Source organism: Asparagus officinalis, chromosome 8, assembly GCF_001876935.1.
Source record: "Asparagus officinalis chromosome 8, Aspof.V1, whole genome shotgun sequence".
Classification (NCBI taxonomy): domain Eukaryota; kingdom Viridiplantae; phylum Streptophyta; class Magnoliopsida; order Asparagales; family Asparagaceae; genus Asparagus; species Asparagus officinalis.
The window spans coordinates 31,708,120-31,725,677 of NC_033801.1; the positions used below are offsets into that span (position 1 = coordinate 31,708,120).

At 43.0% G+C, this 17,558-nt stretch overlaps 2 protein-coding genes and 1 pseudogene across 2 annotated transcripts; 2 read left to right on the forward strand and 1 right to left on the reverse strand.

The window, feature by feature from the left end:
- Positions 5,258 to 6,062, forward strand: LOC109821087 (annotated as a pseudogene).
- On the forward strand, positions 6,136 to 11,256 carry LOC109822253 (formin-like protein 8). Its single transcript, XM_020388420.1, has 4 exons — positions 6,136 to 6,475; positions 7,074 to 7,273; positions 9,255 to 9,496; positions 10,177 to 11,256. The coding sequence occupies exons 1-4, from the start codon at positions 6,219 to 6,221 to the stop codon at positions 10,960 to 10,962; spliced, it is 1,485 nt and encodes a 494-aa protein (XP_020244009.1). The 5' UTR covers positions 6,136 to 6,218; the 3' UTR covers positions 10,963 to 11,256.
- On the reverse strand, positions 12,158 to 16,755 carry LOC109823039. Its single transcript, XM_020389360.1, has 2 exons — positions 16,693 to 16,755; positions 12,158 to 12,695 (listed from the first exon to the last, which is right to left on the reverse strand). The coding sequence occupies exons 1-2, from the start codon at positions 16,753 to 16,755 to the stop codon at positions 12,330 to 12,332; spliced, it is 429 nt and encodes a 142-aa protein (XP_020244949.1). The 3' UTR covers positions 12,158 to 12,329.

Sequence of the window (17,558 nt, forward strand, 5' to 3'; positions counted from 1 at the left end):
AAGGGATGATGTTTCTAGCGCGTTTTGGGGCAAGCTGGAGAGGCGGAGGTTTTTGATCAAATGTGTTTGATTGCCGCGGCCAGGAGCACGTGCTTGTTGATCCGGGGTGCGGAAGACGCGGGCGCTAACTGAGGCCGGCGTGTTGCTGAAGAGGGCGATGCGGTCGTTTGGGATATGGTGGAGGGGCTGGAGCTGCTGGGATGTCGGGAGCAAATGCCTCGTGCTAGAGAGAGCGAGGGGATGAGAAATGCAGGAACCCTTTGAAAGACCTTGGGGGACGTTGAGCCAAGTTCTATGATTGCATTGGCTGGAATCATTGGCGTGAGTCTTTTAACTGGTAATTCTTTCGTTGCTACGGGGATATTATTGCTTTGTCACTGCACCTATGGCTATATTCATACTTTTGATCAACTTCATACTTTGATACAATCTTCTGTTTTCCTGGCGAGAATTCAACCTTATGTAATGCGAGTTTTTCTTGTTTTGGATCCTAGAGTTTTAGGGACTTGAAGCTTAACGGTCAATAATCTCTTCTTTGAATATTTTAAGGGATTTTTTTCGTAAATAAGAAAGGGGCTGATTTTTGGAAACGCGGGATTTCCAAAACTGAAACTGCGAAAATGGAAAAAAAAATTTAATTTTTTCCGTCCAGGAAACTATCCTAGACGGAAATTTCCGTCTGGGATAAAGGGAACCATAAAAAATTAAAAAATAATTAATAAAATCCGTCTAGAATAGTATTCTAGACGGAAATTCCGTCTAGAATGGTATTTTCTAGACGGAATATTCTAGACGGAATTTTTCCGTCTAGTTTAATACATTCTAGACGGAAAAAATTCCGTCTAGAATATTCCATCTACAATACATGATTTTCTACTAGTGATAGTAGCTTACTTAAAACCAAGTTAACAATTTTTTTAGGCCAAGTTGATTTGGTGGGCAAGTCATGGGTGTCTTTAACTAAGACATCGCATTACAGGATTTTTTTTAGTAGAGCAGAGAGAGATACAATATTATTATAATCAGGTTTAATAGAGGGTGAAACCGGGTTCAATGGTATTATGAGAGAGAGGATTTCACAGTCTTTGTCTGTGTAAAAGATCGTAATTTGGAGATGATAGTGAATTGTTTTCTATCCCGTACTGTTTCTCTATTGAGGATTTTCCACATTAAATCTTGTATGTGATTATATTTGTTACGTTTAGTGATTATCAGGGTTTTTGCGTGATCTAAAAAATCTCAACAAGTGGAATAAGAGCGGGGTTCGACGGTTCGTGAATGTTCAAGAGGTGTGCAATTAGTGAGGCATTGGGGAACGACGGTGTGAGGATTGACATCGGCGAAGTAGACAAACAGTAGACGAAGAAAGCAGTGCCAAGAGTTGGCTTCATTGGTCTCTGTTTGCGTGAAAGGTTAATTGGAGGAGAGGAATCATGTGAACAAGACGTGAAAAAAACAAAGGTTACTGTAGTAGGCGAAACACTAATCATGTGAGTGAGTTAAAACTTATTTTTTTTTAAATTAAAATTGAAGGTGCAATTTGATTTATTTTTTGATCGGGGAATTGGATGCAGGATTTAATGATCCAGGAGTCTTTCGTAGGGCTTTTCGACGTGTTGAGTTCATTTTTAACATTGGTTTCACCAAATCAGCTTCTACATTGACTGATTTGAATTTTGGTTAGAGGGTCTGAAGTTTGATATTTTGCTATTCAATAGTAAGACACATTTTACAGTGTGATAGTGTACGGTTTAAGATTTTCTTCTGCAGTAGGTTGTTGATCATGAGAAGAAGTCTGAAGGGATGAAGGATGATGAATAGAGTTTTATACAAAAGAAGGCGGTCAACCCAATTCATTTGGCACTCGCTACTGAGGTCAAGTACAATGTTATGTAGGAGACCAAGTCAAGGGGGTTGTGAGACAAGCTCAAGGGGATTTATGCGTCGAAGTCGATGATAAAACCGATTGTGTTTGAGGATGGGGGTTCATTCATTGAAGGTAGAAGAAGGTATTGCTATCCGAAACCACATTAATGCCTTCAATCAGCTAGTTTGTCAACTTATGAATATTGATGAGGAGATTAAATAAGAAGAGCAAACACTACTCCTAATGTCTTCCCTACCGAAGTTGTACATGCCGTTAGTTCAGATGATAATTGTGAGGAAGTAGACTTTGAAATTAGACGATATAACAACACTCTACGTGAGAATGAAAGAATGATAGGGAAGGAGAGTGCATTTAATGATGGCGAGGGTGCACTAGCTTTTAAAAGTTCGAATTAAGGGAGGAGTAAGGGGAGATGTGATAATTATTGAGGAAGATTAAATCTCAGGCCCGAGACGAATGCGAAAGGGGATGTTGCTATTGTGAAGATAAGGGTCATACTTAGTTTAGATGGTCCGAGATGCGAGATGATTTAAAGAGCATTAGGCAAATGACGTTTCAAGAAAATGAGAAGGACTCATCGGCAGTTGTGTGTGATGAAAATGTGATGCTGATGATGTAGAGTACTAGTACCGATGCAAGCGACAATTTGCTGTTAGATTCTGCAACCCTAATGTACGTTTGCAACAACAAAGAGTGTTTTGACATATTAAAGATGGATGAAGAATTTGACGACATGATCGCTAGAAACAATAAGAAGATGAAGGTTGAAGGTAATAAGAGTGTTTTCTTCAAGCTTCAGACTGGAAAGGTTGGAGTTCTTCATCATGTGAGATATGTGACATCATATGGTTCTATTTTAATTTCTTTGGGTAAGATGACATCGTGTGGATACACATATGTGAGTGAAGGATAGTGGGGCAAAGTGTATAGAGATGGTGATCCGAGGGAGGAAGAATAGCGATCATATTTACCATTTAGATGAGCATTCTACTAATGTGTAGGTGATACTTCTCAGACTCTTATCCATAATGGAGAGGTGAAGATCAAGAAGAAGAGAGTTAGTTTTTCTAAAGCCGTTAAGATACTTGGAGATTTTTCGTCGAGAGAGAATATATTAGGTGCCGACTCAAAGTCCAAATTAGATCCGGAGTTGAAGGCTTAGCCTAGTCCTAATAGCTTTCTTAGAGGTCAAGTTAATAGTTTTATTGTAGGTCAAGTTGAATTGGTGGACTAGTCAAGGGTGCCGTTAAAAAAGACATCCTATTCTAGGTTATTTTTAGTAGAATAGAAAGAGATACAATATTCTTATAATGAAGATTCAATAGATGGTGTAACCGGATTCAAGGGTATTATGAGAGTGGGTTTCACATTTTTCGTCTGTGCAAATAATTATAATTTGAAGGTGAAAGTGATTATTTTCGATCCTGTAGTTTTTTTTCTTGTTGATGGTTTTTCACGTTAAATCTTATGTGTGATTCTATTTGCATTGTTTGGTTGTTTTCAAGGTTTTTGCATGATCTAACAAATCCCAACTCTTTGCAATCAGGAGAGTCGTTTTCTCATTAGGTTGGATTCTTTACAATTTGAATCGCAAAACCTTTAGCTGCTGGTGGCAGATATTTGAGCAAATAGATATAGTTCTTACTTTAGCAAAATATATCCGCGCTTTGCTTCATTATCTTTTCTTCATGGTTACCAAAAGTTTTTTTTTTTACCATGTGTCTTTTGAGAACTACCAATATATGGATATTATTTGCTATATCTTTAAAACTTTTTAGAGGTTTTCAGTAACTGACCCAAAATTTATAACGAGGAGAGAGATCTGTAGCTTTTATTCGGTGTTCCACCGACAATATAGTTCATATGATATCATGAAATGTCTTTTGCTCAGTATCTTATTATTATTACTGCTACTTTTTTGCTTGCCATCAATTTTTATTTAGTGATTTTTAGCCGGAAATCAATCGGGGCCCAACATGGCCCAGCACTATCTGGGACCACGTATTTACAAATCCGAAGTGGTGCCTTTCTCTTATTAAATTGACGTGTACCGAGGCACAACAGATCAGGTGCGGGTGCACTAATTTAAGTCAGTGGCAAAAAAGTAATTCTCACCAACACTGCCTCTCTATTCCTCCGCTTTTCACGTGATCGGAGGAGGGAAAAAAAAAGGAAGATGCTTAGCGTGGCAAATTAAAAAAAATAAAACCCCCCAATTCCACGTGTGTCACAATATTAAGAACCGTACGATCTTAGAACAAATCAATCTCGACCGTGCAAAGTGTAATCGTCTGTACATGACGCTCCTTCTGCAACAACGGGCCCCACCGGCGAATTAATCGTCCCATCAGTGGGAATGATGGCCAAGTATATATATAAAGAAAAAGAAGCAAAGGAGATTCTCCGGCCACGTGTCGGTCACCACTAGAGAATGGCGGCTGTCGGTGTTGACGTCACCCTCGCCGCTGCTGGAGGGAATCCAGATCTTTGCCGCGCAGAGAAGCTTCCTCTTTCTTAATCTCTTAACCCCCTCGGCCCTCACTTAACCCAAAAAGGGCTAAAAGAATTCGCTATGGTCACCAACCTCCTCAAAATTTTTATCTTTTCTGCTGCGGTCCGGTTTCGAGTATGCCGAGGCGCCGCGACACGAGCCGCAGAGCTCTACCAACGAGCGCTCTGCTTCCCTGATCCCAGATTGGGACCCCGCCGCTGCACCGCCTCCGGCAGCTGCACCGACCCGCTCCCGGGAGACTCCCGACTCCGCGATCGGGCCCGTGGAGGTCGCCGTTCTGACGCAATACCCGTAGACCGCGGGCGCAGCCCTTCCGAATTTCCGGCGAACGTGTACAGACTCCGTCCCAAACTCATCCCTATTTTTACGTCCGCCCGAGATTTACCAAATTCGAGCAAGAGCGTTGGTCCGCTAGCAGTTGTCTCCGGTCTCGGCGGTCGGGGTACGCGTTGTAGTTGTGTGCATAAGGTGGGCCTTATCGGAGTGACTTGTCTTAACGCCCCGGAGGATAAAGGTACGGGCCCGCGCGAATCCCGGAAAGCTCATCGAGGCGAGTTGACGGGTGAATGGAGAGAGGAGGCAGGTTTCTAGCCTGCTAAACTCAGCGCGCGGCAGGGCTTTTTTCTCTTACGCTTGGGACGATGGAGCCGGCGACAAGACGGCGAGCCAGCGAATCAAACGGTTCGCCGTTCATCGAAAGCTGAAGCTCCTGGCAGGTATAGCTGGAGACGCCACCTCCCAAGCCCAGAGCTCGCAGCGCTTTACCGGACCGTGTCCGTCGGCGCTTCTGCGGCGAGTCGCCGCGTCCAGGCGCCGCCGCCCGCCGGTTGCGTTGGGACCGAAATGGGCTCGTCGCGATGACGATGCAATTCTATACGGGTCCGAACTCTTTCTTAGTCTGCGTCGCGTTTCGTATTCGGCGAGCCGACACGAGCCGCCAGAGCTCTCACGAGCCTCTGTTCCCGATCAGGGCCCGCCGCCGCCTCCGGCAGCACGACCCGTTCCGGAGACCCCGACGCCGGGCCGTCGCCGTTCTTCCCCGACCCGCCGCCTTCCCAATCCGGCGACGTTCAGACCCCCAACATCCCATTTTCGTCCCCGCCGAAAGCCTTCCAATCGAGCAAGAGCGTTGTCGTAGCAGTCTCGGTCTCGGCGTCGGTCGCGTTATTGGCATTAGTGGCCTTATCGGGTTTCTTTCTCTACCGCCGGAGGATCAAGGCGGGCTCCGCCGATACCGAAAGCTCATCGGCGGTGAAAATGGAGAGAGGAGGAGGTTTCAGCCTCAGCCAGCGCCGGAGTTTCTCTACCTTGGGACGATGGAGCCGGCGGACAGACGCGCGAGCCAGCGAATCAAACGGTTCGCCGCTATCGAAAGCTGAGCTCTGGCAGGAGCCTGGAGACCCACCTCCAAGCCCAGAGCTCCAGCCTCTCCGCCGCTCGTCGGCGCCGCGGCGAGTCGCGCCGTCCAGCCGCCGCCCCCCGCCGGTTCGCGTTGGCGACGATGGCTCGTCCGATGACGATGCATTCTATACGCCGAACGCCTCGGGTGCGTCTCTGACCAGCGAGAGCCCGAGCTCCCTCTTTCACTCTCACGGCGGAGCCTCCCCGGTTCAATTGGGAGGAAAGAGGTTATAATTCCTCCTATCGAGCTAATCCCGGTCTCGGCGAACTTCGCCGAGGATGCAGTTTCCGGATTTCGCCTACTCAAATCAAACACCCAATTCAGCCACACGACCACCGCCACCCCCTCCTCCTTCCTCCGCCCACCGCCGCCGCCTCCACCGCTGAGACGTTCAACGCGAAGCTTCCGGTTGTGAGATGGCCACCATGCCTTCGTCGAGGAGGCAGTTGTTGAGGCCTTTGCCGGCGGAAGGTACTAGGATCGGGATCCCTTTTCCTCCGTCTAGACTCAGCAGTGGAAGTAGTAGCAGTAGTTCTCCGATGTTGGCGGAGGAGGCTGGAGGGAATTTGGATGGGGATTTGAAGCCAAAGTTGAAGCCTTTGCATTGGGATAAAGTCAGGGCGAGTTCTGAGCGAGCCACGGTTTGGGATCAGTTGAGGTCGAGCTCATTCCAGTAAGAACATTTCTGGTTCATTGTTAAGCTTTTATAGATACAAGGCTGGAAACAAATTCAATCTAATTGAATATTGAGATGGTAGTGCTTATATTCATTTAAAATCTTCCAATTGCGTTTTTAATATCCTTCAGATATTCATCCGATGTTAATATATCTATTTGATTCTGTAGTTTGTAGGTTATGAGTTTGTAATTGTTTCATTAAATATACACTTTTATCTGATTCTATTCGTAGTATTCAAATATAGTTGAAAATTATTACATTTTCTAATGATAACGTATAAATCCATAATTTGAAGAATTGTTTAAAAATATTCGATTTGTACATCTACGTATCTCTAAGTATGGAACCTAGATTAGAAAATTTAAGAAAGGTCGAAGCAGTACGTCTAAAATGCTAATAAATACGAATACCGGATAAGCAAATGAATCAAATACGTGGATACTTATACTTGACTCACGATATCTGAATGCTAAAAGGTATTTTCTTTCTCTTAAATGATCTCCACAATCTACATGAAACAATATACTATCGAACTATTTGATAATATTCGACCAATTCCCCCTCTAATTGTGAGCGTGTTTTTGTATGGCAGATTGAATGAAGACATGATTGAGACCCTGTTTGTCAATAATGCCACTAACCCTCCTCCTAAAGAAACACGTAAGAAACCTGTTATGCCTCCATTCAAGAAGGAGAACAGAGTTTTGGATCCGAAGAAGTCGCAAAACATTGCTATTCTTCTAAGGGCACTGAATGTGACTCGCGAGGAGGTGACTGAAGCACTTTTAGATGGTGAGAATTCTTCTAAAATCACCTGTTTAATATGCCTACTTGATTCTCTTTTTAGCTGTTGCTTATTGCTCAGGTTGTTTTAAGAGTATGCTACTGTTTTCTTATTGACATAACTGGTAGACTGTTAAGGCCCGTTTGGATGACAAGAAGTATTGGAAGTAACTTTCAACATTATGAAGTAGTAAGTAACGAGAGTAATAATTTTTTGTTTGTTTGTACTTCTTTCTTTCATTCACTTTTGTGTTTAGGTATCAATTGAAAATATCGTTAGGAAGTATCTAATATAGCACTTGAAAATATAATACTAATATTGATATTTACACCATGGTGAAATTACCTCTTCCTCTCATCATGGTGGACATTTTAATAATTATTTTCAATAAAAAAAGAAATTACACAATACGATGGATACGTGGATAAATGTGGCCATGGCGAAAATCCTTTTGTGCTTCATGACTATCCCAATCATATGCATTCTATATAACACTATCGATGATTGTGCAAGCGTTTTTCTCAAATATGCGTAAAACCTAGTGCTTCATTTTCTATTAATTAAGATAGAATTAAATTATTGTTCCATGGAACTTATTCCATGAACAGTGGATGTACTTGGATTCACATTTACGCGTCCACGCGAGAGATAGAGTGGATACGGATTGACTTCCAAGATCCCTATTTTCACGTGAACAAAATCTTTTACATGGACCCCCACATTTGTTTTTTTTTCCTACTTCTAAGTTCGGGGAGTGGAAGATGGGAAAAACTTTTCTGAAGTAGAGGTACCATCTAGGCACCACATCACTATTTTAAGGAAGTAGTGGAAATGGCTTTCCACATAAACAAATAACTTTTTTTGTCTACAAGTAGCAAAAGTATTCTCTACTTCATCTACTTCACCTACTTCGTAGCTACTTCTATGCAAACAAAAAGGCCCTTAGAATTTTACCTACTAACTAATTTAGGCTTTGAATGAAGTTAAAAACAAAATGTCAGCAAGTATGTTGAAACTAATGCGATGATATGTGCATTGGAGTTTCTATTGACAGGATGAAGTGCCATGTTCCTGAAACACTCACTAATTGAAATAGTAACCTCTAGAGCTAAAGGAGTGCTCATGACTGATTCTATCCATTTTGTTCTGTTTTTTTCCACATGAGTGACACATACATTACTAATTATCATGTCCACATGAAATCCACTACCCCAAATTTATTTAGGAAATTTATATCCAGCTCTGGCCATTCTTTTAGATGTAGTTATGAATTCCGTGGCCCCACTTAAAGAAAATTATATGCAGAACAATCTACAGATTCAAGAACCATAGATAATTCATCATCATATTTCTCTTGCATTGATGTATAAACTATTTGCTTGCTACAATGGTCCTGCTTGACATCATCTGGTTGTTGTATGATCATGTAAATATGTGAACTAAATAGAAAAATTTCCAAGCTCTGCATGATGGTTCGAATTACCAGGGCTATCTGATAAATGTTACATATGAAATCGGGTAAGCTTGATGTCTACAGTTAGAAACAATTGAGCTGAAGAAACTGAATCTAGATATGTCTAGTTAAAAACTAGCACAAGCGAAACCCCAAGAGAGTCCTTTTTCTTCAGAAACTTTTTTGTTGTGTTCTATGGGTACCTAAAAATTGAAGAGCTCTGCTAAAAAAAGTAATAAAAAAAAAAGAAAAAAAAAAGAAAAGGAAGAGCTTTCCTGTGAGTTTCCATGTTTTCCTCAAAATAAAATAAATAAATACTCATCACAGTAAGTAATGATAAAGTTGCTTCACAGCTAGATATAGGTGCTACTGCATTCACAATGTTCATTGAAGATCTTAGTTCTGCAAATCATCATTTACCTGTCCGTTATTATTTCCTAGTTATGTTTCACGAACTATATGTATGTTGAAGTGTTTTACTAAATATATCTACTAGTAGTTGGGTTCATGTACGTAGTTAACGTTGCTTCTAACAGGTAATCCTGAAGGCTTAGGGGCCGAGCTTTTGGAAACTTTGGTCAAGATGGCTCCCACAAAAGAGGAAGAAATAATATTAAGAGAATACAGTGGTGATTTATCCAAACTGGGATCTGCGGAGAGGTTTCTAAAGGCAGTCTTGGATATACCTTTTGCCTTCAAAAGAGTTGATGCAATGCTCTATAGAGCCAATTTTGAGTCAGAAGTCAGGTACCTGTGGAAATCCTTTGAAACCCTTGAGGTAAGAGTGTTAGATGTTTTTTTTGGATCTAAATTATTCCCTGTGCAAATGTAATTGAGAAATTGGGTGTCATTTAAAGATAGATATGGTACAAAGATAGTACCTGAAACTAGTTACGTTAAACTTTAGCTTCTCATTGGACCAAAGTGCAATATTTGGTCCTATTGATTATCATGATATGTTCTTTAGTTCTTCGTGATTGGGATTTATAAAGACCAACATTCTCTACCATCGAATGGCAGACACATAATGTGTGGCTACAAAAAGATATATTCTGCTGATAGATGAAATTTGGACATACTTTGAAGTATGAATTCAATCTTATAAATTTCTTGCATCTGTCAAAATCTTCAAATACCCATTGCTTTATATCTGTACTCCTTCTCGAAAGGTCAAAATCATAAAAATTTCCATTACCCTACACATTCAAACGAATTAAACTTATTCATAGGTCATTTTTGTTTCATAAGATTAAATATGAAGCATGAATCTGTTTTCACCAATATCTTTTTTTTTAATTTTTATTTCTCTCATCTGTTTTTGGCCTCATAGGAATCAATGGGAAGTAATAGAAAAGGGGGAAAAACCGATCAAAATCACTTCTTTCATCCATTATTCTTACCTTTTTTGCGGACACAAGTGTCATTTTTGTAATGTCTTGCCCTCTGCAATCTCTCCAGGCAGCTTGCGAGGACTTAAGCAGCAGCAGATTATTCCTCAAGCTACTAGAAGCTGTGCTTAGAACAGGAAACAGAATGAATGTCGGTACAAACCGAGGACAGGCTAAAGCCTTCAAACTCGACACCCTCCTAAAGCTTGCAGACGTCAAAGGAACTGACGGAAAAACAACTCTCCTACATTTCGTCGTCCAAGAAATCATTCGATCTGAGGGAGCAAGCTCTGATGCACCATCAGAAGAACCTTCGAACAAAACCAAAGACAATGAATTTAGAAAGCAAGGATTAAAAGTCTTGGCTGGGCTCAGTAACGAGCTTGGAAACGTCAAGAAAGCAGCAGGTATGGATTCTGATGTTCTAAGCGGTTATGTTAGAAAGCTAGAACTTGGATTAGAGAAGATAAGATCGGTATTGCAATTAGAGAGATCTTGTGACCAAGGATTGAAATTCTTCGATTCGATGAAATTGTTTCTTAAAGAGGCTGAACGGGAGATTGCTCAAGTTAAGGCTGAAGAGAAGAGGGCAACGGGACTAGTGAAAGAGATTACTGAGTATTTTCATGGAGATACATCAAGGGAAGAAGCTCATCCTCTTAGGATTTTCATGGTGGTGAGGGATTTCTTGTCGGTGTTGGATCATGTATGCAAGGATGTAGGAAGATTACAGGAGAGGACGATGATGGGTTCAGCGGGATCGTTTAGGATCTCCTCGAGTGCTTCTTTACCAGTTCTACATCGGTATGATCCAAGATTGCACAGAAATTCTGATGAGGATAGTTTTTCTTCGTGAAATAAATCAGGAGGTATGTGATGAATTTCAGCTGTTCACATGAGCCGTTCATCTCTGTACAGGAAATAAGCTACTGAGGAAAGGAAGAAACTTGTCATATATAATTTTCTTCTTACATAGATTAAAGTATAGCAGCATTAGAGGAGGCTTATAGATTGGAACCTGACAGATTATAGAGACTAGGTTCCTCCACAATGTAATTGAGTGTATGGATAATTATTAACATTTATTCATATTTTTTGTATTATTTTCATAAATCAAATATGCCGTGAATGTGATTTAAAAAGACCAAAATACTCCTTAAATTATTTAAAGTATCCATTTATGACCCCTTTTTTATTTTCAATCCTAAAAATGGAAGTCTCTTCTCTATTGTCATTCGTTCGTCCTTTTACCTGCGCCACACCTAGGATAGCCACCTAAACCCCTTTTCTTATTCTTCTTTTTTTTTTTGAAATTGTCCTTCAAAATGTCTCTTTATGTTGTTTTTTGTTCTAATTTATGGGGATTATTTGCAAAATGTGGAAACTTACTGGGAGCTTTTAGCAATTCCAAAAGTTAGTGGGAGTCTGTTACAATTTTGAAAGTTATCAAGGTCTTCTACGGAATGCTGGAAGTTCTTGAGGGTTTATGTAATTTACCCTGCGAGCATAACTTTAACTCAGCAAGAGCTCTTCACGTTTAGTAGAGTTTTGACTTGGTTATCTGCCATCAGATAGAAGTAGAGAAGGTCTTACAACCTAAAACCTAAAAGGGTCTATTTGACTTGGTAAGGTATCTATAAGTAATCCAAGGTGTCAGGTTTGACTTTTTTAAAGAGCATTCACATGAATTTAATTTCCCAGAATACTCGATATTGTGCGTTGGGAGCTGTCTTTTAGCCACGCCCAGTTTGATACCCATGATCCAAAGGATCGTGGGAAAGCGCCGTCGCCAAACCACCAAAAAAAAGAAAGAAATTTCTTACAAAGAAATTTCTTACGTAAATTTAGTGGTGTCATGCCTTTTCTCAGGACATTTGTTTTTAAAGACTTCATCAGTTAAATTCAGGTCTTTACATGAACAAATAAGAAAATTTTCCCCGAATACCCATGAATTTGGTGTTTTCAAACAAAAAGAAATTCATGAAGTGCAGTCCTATTATGATCTTCTCGGAGAAATGAACCGACATTGTAACCCGAGACATTCTTAGAAAAGTAGAAAATTAATTAATAAACATTTCTTAGAACTTGCTATTACGTTGAACAATGACCAAATCCGAACACCATTTCTCTTAGTATAATGAGAACACTTGCACACAATATCACCGTATCAAACAAAAGAAAAAAAAAATATAGTTCAACGACAAAAGGGCAATCATAGAGCTCTCACTTCTCAAACTCAAAAGCAGACGCCACAAAGCTATCAGAAAGTCCAGTGCCAGTCTTGAAGGTGAGCTTCTCTGATGAGGGATTTTCAAAGTACATCTCAACAACAGAGAGCCACAACAGAAGCTCCTTGGTCTTGACCCCAGTCATCTTTTTCATCTTGCGAGGCTCAACTAATGCGGTCACCTCAGTTGCATAAGAAACCTGACGCTTGATCTTCTTGAAGGTGTGATTCTTGCTCTTCTTCTGAATTATCCATATGAATCCTGATGCACGATTATAGCCAAATTCCTCGATATCCTCCACTGGGAACAAACCCAGTGGAAGGCAGATCTCTTTGAGAAGTTCAATGATCATCTTCTTGCACTCGACTGTTAGGTTGAAGGTGGATACCAACCTCTGACGGCGGAGGAGCTCCGACGAGCTCCAGGATGGCGCAGGCGGGCTCGAGCAGTTGAGCTCGAAAGTGGAGAACGCGACCTTCGATTGGCGAACGCGACCCTCGATTGGCGAACGCGACCCTCGGCGTTGAGCGGCTCGACCCCCGCGTTTGAAACTCCCCCCCGAGACCCTAGGGTTTGGGTCGCTCCTTCTCCCCGACTTTTCTCTGGCGGCGGTGGAAAACCCCCAAAACGCAGCAGCGTTCTTTCTCCTAAAATCGCAGCAGCGATTTTCCATTTAATCCCAACTTTTCAACAGTGTTTTGAAAGGGGATTTAAGCAGAGAGAGAAAAGAGAAGAGGGGATTTTATTGTGGGTATTAACACTGTAGCTACAGTGTTCATTTGAGGAATTTCAGTTTAGAGATTTGCTCTTGATTTGTAATTTCTTGTTAGATTAAATAAGAAATTGACTGTGTGGCTCCCGAGGACGTAGGCAGTTGCCGAACCTCGTAAATCTTGTGTATTGTTCTCTATTCTGCGTTTCTATTGCATTAGGGATTTCAGCGTTAAATTCCCAACAACTGGTATCAGAGCGTGAAACGATCTAGAGGAAGTCAGATTCAAGTGGGAGCCATGGCCGCAGATGAGGGAAAGGTGAGATTAGATAAGTTTGATGGATCAGATTTCGAATTCTGGAAAATACAGATAGAGGATTATCTGTATCAGAAAAATCTGTATCAACCTCTCTCGGGGAAGAAGTCGGAGGGTATGAAGGAAGAAGATTGGAATCTTCTGGACAGAAAAGCCCTCGGAGTTATCAGATTAACATTAACTCGCAATGTTGCGTTCAACATAGCGAAGGAGAAGACCACGGCGGAGAGAGTTGGAACGCTACGGTCACAGCTGTGAGTAGCTCATCGGGAAGCAATAAGTTGAAGTTTGACGACGTTCGTGATCTGGTTCTCAGTGAGGAGATCCGACGGAGAGAGTCGGGTGAAGCTACAACCTCTTCAGTATTGCATACAGAGTCAAGAGGTAAAAGTTCAACCAGAGGAAATGGATCAGATGATAGGAGATCCAAATCCAGAAATCCCAACAGTTCGAAGGCTATCGAGTGTTGGAAGTGCGGGAAAACCGGGCACTACAAGAATCAGTGCAGGAGTGCACGGGAGGAGTGGGAGGCAAATGCAGATGTGAACGTTGCCTCCACCTCAGGAGGAGATGATGCGCTGATATGCTCTTTGGAGAGCAAGGAGGAGTCTTGGGTGTTGGACTCGGGAGCATCATTCCATGCTACTTCTCAGAAAGAATTCCTCGAGAAGTATATCCCCGGAAACCTTGGAAATGTATATCTTGGTGACGATCAAGCATGTGCCATTATTGGCAAAGGTGTAGTGAAGATTAAGCTGAATGGGTCAGTATGGGAGCTGAAGGATGTCAGGTATATTCCCGAACTGAAGAGGAACTTAATCTCAGTAAGCCAGCTGGCTAGTGAAGGCTATACGACGACTTTCCATGGAGATGACTGGAGGATTTTGAAGGGCGCAATGACGATTGCCAGAGGCAGGAAGACTGGTATCCTGTATATGACAGCGGGTGCACGTTGTTCGATCTCAGTTGCAGCATGCAATGAGACTTCAAAGCTGTGGCACCAGAAACTTGGTCATATGAGTGAAGAGGGGATGAAGGTTATGCACACAAAGAGAAAACTCCCAGGTTTACAATCAGTAGAGATTGATGTGTGTGAAGAATGCATACTTGGAAAGCAGAAGAGAGTTAGCTTTCAGACAAGTGGTAGACCCCCTAGGAAGCAGAAGCTAGAGCTCGTTCACTCGGATGTTTGGGGACCAACAACCACCGCGTCGATTGGTGGGAAACACTACTTCATGACTTTTATTGATGATCACTCTCGGAAAGTATGGATCTACTTTCTGAAGAAAAAGTCAGAAGTGCTTGAGGCATTCAGAAGATGGAAAGCCATGGTCGAGAATGCGACCGGTTTGAGGGTAAAGAAACTCAGAACAGACAATGGTGGTGAGTATGAAGATACCAGATTCAAGAAGTTCTGCTATGAGCACGGTATCAGAATGGAGAGGATCGTGCCTGGCACGCCTCAGCACAATGGTGTGGCTGAGCGCATGAATAGAACGTTGACAGAAAGAGCCAGAAGCATTCGGACGCAGTCAGGCCTACCGAAGCAGTTCTGGGCAGAAGCCGTCAACACAGTAGCTTACTTGATCAACCAAGATCCATCGGTTCCATTGGAGCACAGAATACCAGAAGAGGTATGGTGCGAAAAGGAGGTAACCCTCTCACATCTCAGAGTTTTCGGTTGTGTAGCTTATGTGCATATAAGTGATCAAGGCAGGAATGAGCCTGATCCCAAGTCTAAGAAATGCACATTCATCGGGTATGGTGAAGACGAGTTCGGCTACCGCATTTGGGACAACGAAAACAAGAAGGTGATCAGGTGCAGAGATGTGACATTCAACGAGAAGGTGATGTACAAGGACATGCACAAGACAGATGACGGTGACTCAGAGAGTGAGTCAACATTTATAGATGCAGATGATGTCCCAAATAACTTCTCTGAAGAACCCAATGCAGAAGGTCCTCAGCCAGAAGAGCCTGTTGGACAGAACGGTGCGCAGGAGCCCGACGCACCAGCACCGATATTGAGGAGAACTACTCGTCCTCCTATGCCTAATAGTAGATACATGAATTATATGTTGCTGACAGATGGAGGAGAGTCTGAAAGCTTTGATAAAGTTTGTCAGAGTGGAGATGCGAGCAAGTGGGAGTTTGCTGCGAAAGAAGAGATGAAATGTCTAATCTCCAACCAGACATGGGAACTAGCTAAGTTGCCCATGGGGAAGAAGGCACGTCACAACAAGTGGGTGGACCGGCGTCCACCCTAGGGTTTCGAATCGTCGAACGTTGACTTTCGCTTGCAACGCGTTGACTGGCGTTTGACCTAGGGTTACGCGTTGACTGGCGTTTGACCTAGGGTTACGCGTTGACCGGCGTCCACCCTAGGGGTTTGATTCGTCAGAGGTTGACTTTTGGAGTTCATCAAAAGGCACGTCACAACAAGTGGGTGTATCGAGTGAAAAAGGAGCAGAATGGTTCCAGAAGATACAGAGCCCGACGAGTTGTCAAAGGATTTCAACAGAATATCCAAGGAAGAAAGGATCCAGCGGATATGTTGACAAAGGCAGCGACCTTTCAAAAACTGGAGTTGTGTGCAACTTCAGTTGGTCTTCATGCATAGATGATGAGGGCGGAGCCACACAGGAGAGGAGCTTGATGGGATAGCCTGTTGTCGTCGGTTTGGTCTCCAAGTGGGAGATTGTTAGGTTGAAGGTGGATACCAACCTCCGACGGCGGAGGAGCTCCGACGAGCTCCAGGAAGACGCAGACGAACTCGAGCAGTTGAGCTCGATTGGCGAACGCGATGGTGGCTTTGGGCGAACGCGACCCTCGGTTGGCGAACGCGACCCTCGGTGTTTGGCGGTCCGACCCCCGCGTTCAGAGCTCCGACCTCCGCGCTCAGCGCCCACGCTCGCGTTTCTGGCCTCCGACCCCGAGGCCCTAGGGTTTGGGTCGCTCCTTCTCCCCGACTTTTCTCTGGCGGCGGTGGAAAACCCCCAAAACGCAGCAACGTTCTTTCTCCTAAAACCGCAGCAGCGATTTTCCATTTAATCCTAGCTTTTCAACAGTGTTTTGAAAGGGGATTTAAGCAGAGAGAGAAAAGAGAAGAGGGGATTTTATTATGGGTATTAACACTGTAGCTACAGTGTTCATTTGAGGAATCTCAGTTTAGAGATTTGCTCTTGATTTGTAATTTCTTGTTAGATTAAATAAGAAATTGACTGTGTGGCTCCCGAGGACGTAGGTAGTTGCCGAACCTCGTAAATCTTGTGTACTGTTCTCTATTCTGCGTTTCTGTTGCATTAGGGATTTCAGCGTTAAATTCCCAACATCGACATCTCCATGGAAGATCTCTGCACCTGAGCGGTGGCTCTCGATGGTCTGAGATGCCATTTGTTCGCGGGAAAAATCGTAGCTTTCATTGAAGTCATTGTGCTCTTTGGCAATTGTTTATCGATTACACAAAGATCCGGTCTTTTTATAAGATCCGGTTACAATAAAATCAAAAGAAAATAAAAATTACATCTTTTTCCTTGTTTGTCGAATGAATCACGAGCTCCTGTTTTGCGGTCACTCGCTTTTGTGGGTTCTTCGCCTGCGCCGGGGTTAATCCGTGGACTACCGTGCGATCTAGATCCGGTCGGATCTACACGGTATAACGGGTGTTATCTCACAAAGGAAATAACAGCCGGGGGTACTATTTCACCAAGGAAATAATAGTATTCTCGGGATCAAAAACCAAGTTTTGATCCGGAGTATTACCGTGTGGATCTCAGAACTGATCTTCCTCTCTCGAACTCCTGCCTTTTCTGACATGGATGCTCGCCAAGAACCAGATCTGATGATGTCCAAGTCTTCAAAGCTTCAAACTTTCAAAGTTGAGATCTCAATCCAGTAGAGCTTCGCCTCCCAAAAGTTCCAACCCTTCACAAATGAGCCCCCCTAGCCTATTTATAGGCACTCAGACTTGTGCCTTGGCACAGGTGGCCGGCCACCGAGCCACCCATGGGTGGCTCGGCCACCCCATGGGGTGGCTCGGCCATGGCCGAGCCACCTGGGGGGTTCGGCTTTGGCCGAGTCGCCCGGGGGTGGCGCCGTTGTGTCCGTTGTCCGGTTCCGCGGTTTATCGGTTCATCTAATCTTCGCCGATGATCTGAATCCTGATTTGGCAGTCCGGATCCCGATATGGCAGTAAA